The 11,448-nt window shown below is 40.6% G+C and overlaps 5 protein-coding genes across 6 annotated transcripts; all 5 read left to right on the top strand.

Annotated features, from left to right (window-relative positions):
* Positions 1-400: 400 nt before the first annotated feature.
* On the top strand, positions 401-2,081 carry LSM04_004024 (Chaperonin Cpn60/TCP-1 family; the record flags this gene model as incomplete). Its single annotated transcript, XM_067339014.1, has 2 exons — positions 401-499; positions 546-2,081. The coding sequence occupies 2 exons, from the start codon at positions 401-403 to the stop codon at positions 2,079-2,081; spliced, it is 1,635 nt and encodes a 544-aa protein (XP_067187844.1).
* A 391-nt stretch (positions 2,082-2,472) lies between these two features.
* On the top strand, positions 2,473-4,281 carry LSM04_009419 (WD40 repeat; the record flags this gene model as incomplete). Its single annotated transcript, XM_067339013.1, has 1 exon — positions 2,473-4,281. One exon carries the CDS (start codon positions 2,473-2,475, stop codon positions 4,279-4,281), a length of 1,809 nt encoding a protein of 602 aa, XP_067188074.1.
* Positions 4,282-4,832: 551 nt separating this feature from the next.
* LSM04_001849 (Glycosyltransferase) lies at positions 4,833-6,128 on the top strand (the record flags this gene model as incomplete). Its single annotated transcript, XM_067339012.1, has 1 exon — positions 4,833-6,128. The coding sequence occupies one exon, from the start codon at positions 4,833-4,835 to the stop codon at positions 6,126-6,128; it is 1,296 nt and encodes a 431-aa protein (XP_067187758.1).
* Positions 6,129-6,806: 678 nt separating this feature from the next.
* On the top strand, positions 6,807-8,999 carry LSM04_008018 (the record flags this gene model as incomplete). Of its 2 annotated transcripts, none has more annotated exons than XM_067339010.1 (1): positions 6,807-8,999. In XM_067339010.1, one exon carries the CDS (start codon positions 6,807-6,809, stop codon positions 8,997-8,999), a length of 2,193 nt encoding a protein of 730 aa, XP_067188014.1. The 2 variants fall into 2 exon arrangements, with proteins under 2 accessions (XP_067188014.1, XP_067188015.1); XM_067339011.1 differs by having other exon boundaries at positions 7,107-8,999.
* A 1,615-nt stretch (positions 9,000-10,614) lies between these two features.
* Positions 10,615-11,373, top strand: LSM04_000243 (zinc finger protein; the record flags this gene model as incomplete). Its single annotated transcript, XM_067339009.1, has 1 exon — positions 10,615-11,373. The coding sequence occupies one exon, from the start codon at positions 10,615-10,617 to the stop codon at positions 11,371-11,373; it is 759 nt and encodes a 252-aa protein (XP_067187692.1).
* Between the last annotated feature and the right edge of the window lie 75 nt (positions 11,374-11,448).

The raw sequence follows: 11,448 nt of genomic DNA, 5'->3' as shown, positions 1-11,448 counted from the left end.
ACAATATCATTGAGGGAATAAGTATCCTTTTAATGATTATAATTATTATTGTCTTACTTTTTTGGTTGGTATGAACGTTGATTAAACCATTTCTACTACTCAGTAGTAGTAGTAGTAGTAGTAGTAGTAGTAGTAGTAGTAGTAGTAGTAGTAGTAGTAATAGTAACAACACCCATTTTTTTTTTTACCTTGCTGGTGAACCCCTCAGTTTGTAGATATACATCAACATATCCCAATTCATATACTCTTTCTTCTGATAGAGATGTATCTTTTTACTTCATTGTTACGTACACGTCTTTTTTCTTCTTCTTCCTCTTTTCTCTTTTCTCTTTGTTTCTTTGTGCTGATACACAGTTATTTGCTTACTTACGCTAATATCCGTTCACGTGCAACACAGATAATGTTTCGCTCTGTTTCTCGTTTCGCTGGCAAGGACATCCGGTTCGGTACGGAGGCCCGTCAGGCGATGCAGCGCGGTGTACAACGTGCTGTTGACGCCGTTGCCACGACCCTTGGTCCCAAAGGGCCGTAATGTGATCATCGAGCAATCGTTCGGTGCACCAAAGATCACAAAGGATGGTGTGACGGTTGCGAAGGCAATCGAGTTCAAGGACCCATTTGAGAACATGGGTGCACAGCTCGTTCGTCAGGTGTGCAACAAGACCAACGATCTTGCTGGTGATGGCACGACGACCTCCGCCGTGCTTGTGTCGAGCATCTTCAGTGAGGGCCTCAAGTGCATTGCCACTGGCACGAACCCGATTGACATGAAGCGTGGTATGGACCGTGCGGTGGAGGTGATCCTGAAGAGCGTTGCTGAGCAGAGCCGAAAGGTGGCAAACAAAGAAAACATCGTGCAGGTTGCCACGATCTCGGCCAACGGTGACGAGGAGCTGGGCAAGCTGATTGGACAGGCTATGGAGAAGGTCGGCAAGGATGGTGTGATCACGACGCAGGACGGCAAGACAATGACGACGGAGCTGGAGGTGGTGGAGGGCATGAGCATTGACCGTGGTTATCTCAGCCCATACTTCGTGACAGACGCGAAGACACAGAAGGCGGAGCTAGAGGAGGCCTTTGTCTTGGTGTCGGCGAAGAAGATCAGCAACATCCACACGATTCTGCCGACGCTGAACCACGTGGTGCGCACCGGACGCCCGCTGCTTATTGTCGCCGACGACGTGGAGAGTGAGGCGTTGACGACGATGATCTTCAACAAGTTGCAGGGAAAGCTTAAGATTATGTGCGTGAAGGCGCCTGGTTTTGGTGACAATAAGGCCGCCATGTTGCAGGACATTGCCATCTTCACTGGTGCGCGGCTTGTTGGCGAGGAGGGCAGTGGCGTGGAGCTCGATGCGGAGAACTTCGATGCCACCATTCTTGGTAGCGTGAAGAAGGCGACGGTGACGAAGGATGACACGGTGCTGCTGAATGGTGGCGGAGAGGCGGCGCTTGTGAAGGAGCGCGTGGAGCTGTTGCGTGGACTGATTGAGAACGAGAAAAGCGACTACAACCGCGAGAAGCTGCAGGAGCGTCTGGCAAAGCTGAGCGGCGGTGTGGCGGTGATCCGAGTGGGCGGTGGTTCGGAAGTGGAGGTGAATGAGAAGAAGGACCGCATCACCGACGCCCTCTGCTCGACTCGGGCGGCGGTGCAGGAAGGCATTGTTCCGGGCGGCGGTGCGGCGCTGCTGCGTGCGAGCAGTGCACTTGACTCTCTTCTCGCCGACGCGTCACTCACGGCCGACCAGCGCACCGGTGTGCAGATCATCCGCAATGCTGTCCGTCTCCCTGCACACAGGATCGTGTCAAACGCGGGCAAGGAGGGAGCTGTGGTTGTGGAGAAGATCCTGGAGAACAGTGACGCCACCGTTGGCTACGACGCCCAGCGCGACTGCTATGTGAACATGTTCGAAGCCGGCATCATCGATCCTGCGCGTGTTGTCCGTGTGGCGATCACTGACGCCGCCTCTGTCGCCGGCCTGATGATGACCGCTGAGGCCGCCGTTGTGGATCTCCCGAAGGAGGAAGGCCCAGCAGCCGGTGGTATGGGAGGAATGGGAGGTATGGACGCTATGTATTGATTTTGTGCTCTGTTATTATTTAGGTCCTTGGGAAAAGGTATTTCACATGATTTTTTTATTAATTGACTTGGGTGTGTTTTGAAATAGTTGAAGCGGTTATTATTATTACATTATTATTATTATTATTATTATTATTATTATTATTATTATTATGTTTGTGTAGCTTGTTAGCATTATGCATATGGTTGTGATTATTTTTGTTTTTTTCGATTGCTCTTGTTTACTTGTTTTAATTTTTTTTCTTGTTTTTAGATATTTTTTTTACAATATATTTTTATTTTCGTTCTTAGTCTAGCGTGGAAGTATAGATTTATTTTTCTTGTGAATACCAAAAAAGGTTTCTTTTTTTTTTCTTTGTTAATTTTTCTGTTTTTCTCTTAGATTTATTCGTATGTTTGGTGAAGAACACTGGATTCTTGGCATATCTCGTGGTTCTCAGTTTGATGGTCTTTCATCCTTTGCGGGAGATGACTTGCGCAATCCGCAAAGTAGACTTTTATTTGGCGAAATTCCCATTAATGCTGTTTCTAATGGTGTTGGACTCTCTGGCTGTCGGAATATAGGAACAGGATGTGGTAGGAGTGCGATGAATGTTTTTAAAGTTCAAATTCATGAACCTTTATGGCAGCCAACTCGTTTAAGATCACCATATTGTGTTTTGAGTGCAAATGGTGTACAGGATGATTTTTATACCTCATCACTTTCATGGGGACGTGAAGGTGTCGTGTTGGCATTACGTGATGAAGTTCTTTTATTTCAACCATCCCGTCCTGCAAAGCGGCCAGCGGTGTTAAACATTCAAAAACGTGGTCGTGGTTCATTATCAAGAGTAACTTCTGTATCTATGAGTCGTTTTTCCGATAACTGTTGTTTCTTGGGAGAATTAGACGGTTCTGTTGCTTTGTACGAATCTCGCGGAGATGGTTTACTGTCGCCCACCAACCACTTTACCATGCCGCCGTCGCTGCTTGAGAAGACTCCACTTTACGGGCCACCGGCAATGGCGGCCACGGCGAGTGTGCGGTGTATGACGACGAGTGCGGAACATCCGTGGATGGCCGCCGCGGGAACTGCCGCCCAGGGACTTTTTATGCTGGACAGTCGATGCACCAAACCCGCAGCGCAGATGGGCGGATGTGATTTGCCTTTTTCTTGTAATGATAGAAAATTAGATTCTTTACCACTACCACCGGAGGATGCTGTGTCGTTACTTTCATCGGCAACTGGAATTTCTGGTATTGCGTGGAATGCATCGGGTTCACTTGTAGCTACAGGAAGAAGTGATGGTATTATTGATATTTGGTCGCTATCACAAACACGTACGCCAGTAATGCAGACGAAACTTCCTAGTTCACATATCTCTGTTAAAGCCATCGCATTTCATCCTACAAATCCATATGAACTTACTGTTGGAGGGGGTTCTAATGATGGAATTTTAAGAGTTTATGATGTTTCTTCTGCAGTACCACAGCTTACTTGGTCTGTATCTACACAATGTCAGGTAACTCAAGCATTATATTCCCCAGATGGAACGTTTATTGTTTCTGCACAAGGAACACAACTAAAAGGATCCTCTTTGAGCACACCTCCTACTAGATATTTTCCCCCTTCTTCAAGATTACACACGAGGCGTACTACTAGTAGTACCGATGGTAATAATGAATCACCATATGAAATGGTAGACCATTTGGAACGTTTAACTGAACGAATTGAACGAGATATGAGTGGAGAAAGTCGTACACATCGAGAAAGTGATGAACGTTTGACAGTGTATAACTCTTTAAAAAGAGAAACCCCTTCCATAGATGCGACTAGTCCATTTTCATTGGTGGTATGGCGAAGAGGCACCCAACATCGAGGTTCAACTTCATTGGGTTTTACCAGTAACTCTCCTAGCAGTAATCAACTTGGATCATACGCTAAAGAGTCCCCCCGCCACCCCCCACTTCCACTGGTCTCCATGTATACCATGTCAGGACACCGATCACGTCCATTGCAGTTATCAGCTCCTTTTGCCCAAGCAGCGAGTGAAGGCTGTATTGCATCTATTGCTGGTGATATTGACAGTACCATTCGGTTTTGGAGACCTTTTTGTTTAAAAAGCGAAGGTGCTACGTGGGAACAACGATCTCGCACTTCTTTGCGAGCCGCCGTCACAGATCAAGATGTTGAGGATATGATGACGGTTCCACTAAGGTGAAAGTATAGAAAAAAAAAAGCAACAGATTCTACTCATCATGATATATATAAGTATATATATATATATATATATATATATAGTTATATATATTCATACTTTTATTCATATATACATATTAATTGCGTACAAAGAAATGGGAAAAAAGAAAAACGATGCATAGATGCATTAGATATTATTTGTGGTTTGGACCACATTCATAGACAATAAAAAAAAATGCACTGCCTCTGACATAATTTGGGTTTGATTCAATCTCTCCCTCCCTCTCTCTCTCTCTCGCTCTCTTTAATTTTTTTTTATTTGTTTACCTCTTTTGTTTTTTTGGAGATGTTTTCACTTTCTTGTTTCACCTGGAATGAAGACGACAGACATAAAAAAAAATACCTTTACAGGAAATCACTATTATTAATTATTATTATTATTATTATTATTATTATTATTATTATTATTATTGTTTTTTATCTTGTCTTTTATTTTTCAGTTTTTTCCTTTGTTTTGCTTGGTTTGTGATTTTATCAGTAAATTATCAGAAGGGAAGCTAAAGACGGAGAAAAATGGGTTATTGTTGGTTAAATACACTTCTTGCCATTGAATTATGCATCTCTTTGGCTGTTGTTAGCTGGGTTCCCTATACTGAAATTGATTGGAGTGCCTATATGCAGGAAGTCAAGGGTTTTCTTGATGGTGAACTCGACTATACAAAACTAAAAGGTGATACTGGGCCACTTGTTTACCCAGGTGGATTTGTTTGGTCTTATAGTGCTCTGTATTTTATTACAAAAGGAGGAACAGATATTGGTATGGCTCAATGGTTATATGCAGGTATGTATGTAATGTTATTTACTGCAGTTGCACAAATATATGTACGATCTCATGTTCGTGGACGTTTGCTTATTCGTCTTCTTCTTTCCAAACGTATTCGATCACTTTTTATGCTTGGACTTTTTAATGATTCTTGGGCTATGTTACTTTTATACTTGGCAGTTGTTACCCTTGCCAATGGTCGGCGATGGAAACTTGGATGTCTTTTATATAGTATGGCCATGTCTGTAAAAATGAATATTTTTCTTTTTGCCCCAGGACTATTGGTAGTTCTTTGTAAAGCATTACCGTGGTCAGGAGTAATTTCATGTCTTATGGTTTGTGCCATTTGGCAAATAATAGCGGGACTTCCATTTCTTCTTTATGATCCACAGGCTTACTTGGGAAAATCCTTTGAAATAGGTCGAGTATTTACATACAGATGGAGTGTAAACTTTAAGTGTGTACCGGAAGAATTATTTGTATCTCCAGAGTTTAGTAAAATACTATTAATACTTACTTTGTTAAGTTGGATTATTGTCTGGCGTCGGCGATGGTCACATCGACTTTTCCGACGAGCCCGTGTTGCAACATTACGATATGTAGATGGTAAATCACAACCTATGGAAGATAATGTTCGGGATTCACATGATGAAGTGTATCAAAATATTGCATTAACTTTAATGGAATCTAACCTCATTGGAGTTATATTCGCACGTTCACTTCATTATCAATTTCTTGTTTGGTTCTTTCATTCCATGCCAATGGTGCTGTCTGCTACACGATTGCCTTTTCCACTTCAAATTGCATCTGTTGTTGCAGTACAATACGCTTTTGAAGCATACCCAAGTACGACATCATCTTCTCTGGTGTTATTATCGGGTTTCGCTCTTGCCTGGTTTGGTATTCTTTTCATGGGAGCAGATGGAGTTATTTCTTCTTCTACTTCTACTTCTTCCACTGCTTCCTCAAAACGCAAAAAGAAATTTTTAGAGCATAATAAGTTTGTGGAAGATACATCAAAGAGTGTGACAAAGAAGCTACAATAATACACTTGCTTTGTACTCTTTCCTTCTCTTTTTTTTTCTTCTTATTTTTGGAGACGCCGTCTATTGTAATTGGTAGGGGCACGGATCATAAGGAGATTGAGGAAGGGGTGTGTGCGTAATTCTGCGTATGCGAATAACTATTAAATCGGGATTTTGCAATGCAGATGTATATATGATTTGTGCTCTTCTTTTTTTTTCATTTTTTTTTTTGATTTACATTTCCAAAAAATACAAAATGATAGGATTCTTCTTGTTTTTTTTTTTTTGGTTTTCTTACTAATAGTTGTTGTTTACTTTTTTTCTTTTTTTTTCTTCCTTTGTAGTACTAGTAGTAGTAGAAGTTGTTTCTCTTTTTTTCTTCTTTTGCTCTTTCTTGAGGTATTTACTCTTACTGCCGTTTTCTGAGTGGGAATAAGAGACACGGCAAATATATAGTAAATAGAGCTGCTGGTTTTTGCTTTTAGCTTAACTACAGCACATTAGAGAGAAAAGGCACCGTGCTTTATTACTAAAGAAGAACAAGAAGAAATAAAAATACAAAAAAAAAACAATAGAAGAATACAAATACAAAGTAAAAGGAAAGAAAAACAAAAACAAAGGAAGAGGGAAAAGTCAGAAAAAACAAAAGATAGAAAACTTTACTCTGTGTAATATACACTATATAGTCCTTAATCAGGAATGAACTTTTTATTCAATTGGGGTAAAAAAGGAGGAAGATCTAAGGAAAAGGCTGATGGGGTAAAGTCAAAAAAGGGTGAAAATGTCGAAAGGAAACTTCGGGTGCCATTGGATAATAAAAAAGTGAGTACAGAAGTAGGAGATATAACTTCTTTGGAATCTAAGAAGGAAGTTCCTGCTGAAGCCATGGAAGAAATTGCAGTTCTCCCGTTTAGTGATATTATCGCTCTAAGCTGTGAATTTCGTGGATTGCTAAAAGGATACGGAGATATTTCTTTAAAAAGACGTTTTGTAGCGAAAATGGATGCCGTCGCATTATATATGATGCAACTTGATTTTAATAAGAATGATGTAGATGCTACAATTAGTAAAACAGCTTTTCTACAGAGAATAATACAAGAGAAACCAGCAGTGCGGGCGAGATTGGCACTTGCAATTCACCGTTTCTGTTCAGTGTTAGAGCAAGAATTGGAAAATGAAGAGTTAGAACAGGGAACAGAATTTATGAAATGGTTTCGCACGGACAGAATGTTAACAGAACCGAATGACGTAAGCAATACTGCAACAGCATCACAAGAAGTATCCAATAGTATTTCCATGGCAACAACATTTGATGCTGCTCAAATTTATCACAATTTAATTACCAGTGATAAACTTCCATCACTAGAAGAGATGAGTGAATTACTTCGTCGCACTACGGATGTACTTAAAAAAGAGAACAATGTTGTACTATTATCTCTTCCATGTGTTGTGGTAGGTGATATACATGGACAATGGCGAGATCTGCTTGGAAGTATTGTTGATCTTGGAGGTCAATTAAATTTTGGCGAGGATACAAAAAGTGCAAATGGCAGTGAGGGATCTAATACATCAGAGGGGGTGGATAAAGATGGAAAGAGAAATTATTTGTTTCTGGGAGATTACGTGGATCGTGGTCCACAGAGTCTGCACTGTTTGGTGCTTCTTTTCGCGGCGAAACTACTGGCACCAGATCGTGTTTTTCTGCTTCGTGGTAATCATGAAAATGGAGAGACAAACCGTCGATATGGTTTTTTAAATGAGTGTATAGAACACTATCCACTTCCTAGTGAGGCGAAAAATAATAACAGCAGCGGTAACACGAATCCTGCCGACGGTAATAATAATAATGATAATAATAATAGTAATGGTAATAATAAGAATAAAATGGATTCTGAGAGTAGTAGTTCTTCTTCCGATGAAGTCTTCTGGGAGCTGCAAGATCACCCGTTGTGGGTATTGGCGAATGAGGCATTTGAGGCTCTGCCATTATGTGCACTTGTGTGTGGACGTGCGGGGAATGGTGGGCGTGTTTGTGTCTGTGCGATGCATGGCGGCCTTTCGCCTTTTGTGGCGAACAGTCTTGATTCTCTTCTCGCCATTAATCGTTTTCGGCCCATCGTGGATGGCCCACTCGCCGATCTCACTTGGGGTGATCCCATTATTGCACAGCATGGCGATACGGTAGAAGATACCACACAAGAGCAGAAGGAAGAAGAAGAAGAGGCAGAAAATAATAAGAAGGATAATAATAACAATCATCATGAGGATAATGATGATAGTGGTAGTAGTGGGGATACGAACAATAATGGGAATGATGTAAATCGTACAACTGCTGCTTCTGTAGGTACTAGTGGCAACAGTAATGGTGCGGCTAATAATAATAATAATAATAATAATAATAATAATAATAATAATAATAATAATAATAATAATAATAATAATAAAAGTAATGGTAGTAGAGGTGGTGTTATGACAACATCTGCCACCTCAACAATGGTACCAAGGCGAAAGAGAGAAAGTATTGTGCGTCGAGAAGTAGAGTTTAATTACGATGAGCCTATTCCCACTATTACTACGACTACCGGTTTTCTTTTCAGTTCTCGTGGATGTGGACATGACTTTGGAGAGGATGTCACACTGCGGTTTTTGCAGGAAAACGAACTGAGTTTTCTGGTTCGTGCGCACCAGTGTGTGCAGGAGGGATATCAATGGCAACATCGGCGACGAGTTTTAACGCTATTCTCTGCGCCGAATTACTGTGGAATGGGGAATAAAGGCGCTATTCTTATTCTTCACAATGATGGGAAACCGGAATTGGTTCAATTCGAGGGATTAGAGTCTGATGATCCCGCAGCTCCAGCACCTTTGCCCGTTCCACCAAGAGACTTTTAACTACTGTTAGCTCTCATTTGATATATATATATAATGTGTGTGAGAATACAGAAAAAAGAAAGGGAAAGCCTTTTTTCATTTATTTTCTTTGTTTGAAATAAATGCATGCTTACCTTTTTTTTAAAGAGGTGACAAGAAACTGAGAAAAAAAAACTATGAGAAAGTGAAAGCAAAATAAAATAAAACCAATACACGGAAACGAATGAAGTGATTTAATGGAAGAAAAAAATTAAGACGAGAATAGAAATACCAATAATAGGCAACAACAAAAGCCGAAATACTCATCTCTCTCTAAGAGAAGCTTAAAGAAAAGGAAAAGTTTTGGTGATTTACAAACACCGTATATATAGATGAGACAATAGTGTGTGTGTGTATTTATTTATTGTTACTTTTGACTTTAACAAACCTTCTTCTTTGCATTCATGGTGGGATAAAGAATTGGGGTGGTCTCACTTGGGTGCGGAACATTGTGCTAACTATTGATTTGTGCGAATTTATTGTGGAATGCGTAAAAGAAAAAAAAAGAGAATAAATACTCAGAGCGGACGACGTAGCTTCATGCTGATTTCTTTTATTTGGTTATTATTATTATTATTATTATTATTATTATTATTATTATTATTATTATTATTATTATTATTATTATTATTATTATATTATTTTTTTTTTTACTCTGGCTACTCTCTGTTTTTCTTTTCTTTTCTGTTCATTTTTCGATGATCTTTGTTGTTGTTGTTTTCCTGTGTTTCGTTTTTCTTTCTTCTTTCGGTCTAAGCGTTTTGGCTTCTTTTTTTTTGTTTTGTTTCTCTGTATGGATCTATCTAATTAGCTGTATATGTTTCTTTGCAATGTATGTACATTTAACTATGTATATGTTAACCTACATGTCGAGACTATTCCAGCTTGTTAGTATTTCTTTTTTTTTTCGTTTCATTATCATTTTTTTTTTTATTACGACAATGAATTAGTATTTCTGCTCTGTGTGTGTGTTTTTTTTTTTTTTTGCTCTTATCAATCTTCTTTTTTTTTTTTGCTTCTTTATTGTTGTTTTCTCTTAAGTTTATCGACTATTGTATCCATGCGTGTTTTTTTCTTCTTTCTTTCTTTTACTTATTTATACCTATTTACATATCTCTGGGTTTTGAATGCAATTCTACATTCACCGGTATGTATTCACACAAGGGTCATATGTACGTCACCTTGTTTCTTGAACATGTTTTTGATACTATGATTATAATTAATACTATTACTATTAGTATTATTATTACTATTAAAACTTGTTTGTATTTATTTTACTTTACCTGATATCCTCTTAACTCCCTGCTGTTTTTTTTTGTTTGTTTTCCTGTTTCATCATCTTTCTCTACCTCTTATGTTCGGTTCTTTTCCTTCTACTATTTATATTACACCTCATCAATTACTATTTAGCACGCACCTTGTCGTGTATGCTTGTTTGTGTGTGTGTGTGTGGCCTATTGTAATTTTGCTTTCGTTCTTCTCTGCTCACCACACACACACTGAGTGAGGAAAACAAAACAAAAAATACCCAACAAGAATAATATAAAAATAACAAAAGGATCCGTATAAATAAATAAATAAGTAAATATATATATATATGCCACAATTACGAGTGGAGTACGCCAAATCCGGCCGTGCCCGCTGTTCTCTGCCGGCCTGCGGTCAACCCATCGCCCGCCATGAAGTTCGCATCGGCACCGCCGTCGTGTTTCCCCCGCGAAGTTCGTCCGATGGGAATATCGCCGGCGCCCACAACTCCGCAGAGGCGGAAGAGGGAACGACATCGTACAAGTGGCGGCATCTCTGTTGTTTCACACAACGACAACTGCAGAACGCCACCGCCGCTGGGGATCTTGACAATTTGGACGGATTTGACGATTTGGCGCCAGTCGATCAGGCGCTGGTGAATCGCATGAAACGCGGGGAGTTGCTGGAGAAGACGGACGTGAAGGGACGCGTGGGGGACATTGCGAACTCCCCACTCGCCGCGGAACTCCTGCCGAAGGGAACTTCACCCGAAAAGAAGGGAAAATCAGCCGCGGCCTCCTCTTCTCCTAATGCCACAAAAACATCTACAAAAGCAGAAGGCGCAGAGGCGAAGAAAAAAAGTACACGAACAACCAAACGCACACGAGAGAAGCGTGCAGAGAAGAAGGAAGAGGAGGAAAAGGATGGTGCGGAGTCAGATGCGACAATTGAGTATGATGTTGCTATTGTGACGTCAAAACCAATTTGCCCATACGGGGAGAAGTGTTTTCGCACTGGCGCGGAACACATGGCGGAGTATGCGCATGGGACGGATGCGGATAAGAACGTCCCGACGCGACCGCGTGCGATTATAAAAGGAAAGAAGTGATATGTATGAAAAGTGTGAGAATATGTGGTCATCGCCAGCCGAGGGAGGAGTTCAACATGTGTTTGTGTGTGTGTA

Source organism: Trypanosoma melophagium, assembly GCF_022059095.1.
Source record: "Trypanosoma melophagium isolate St. Kilda chromosome Unknown ctg4segment1, whole genome shotgun sequence".
Classification (NCBI taxonomy): domain Eukaryota; phylum Euglenozoa; class Kinetoplastea; order Trypanosomatida; family Trypanosomatidae; genus Trypanosoma; species Trypanosoma melophagium.
Note: the sequence above shows the minus strand (reverse complement) of the source record. Positions and strands in the feature narration are given on the sequence as shown.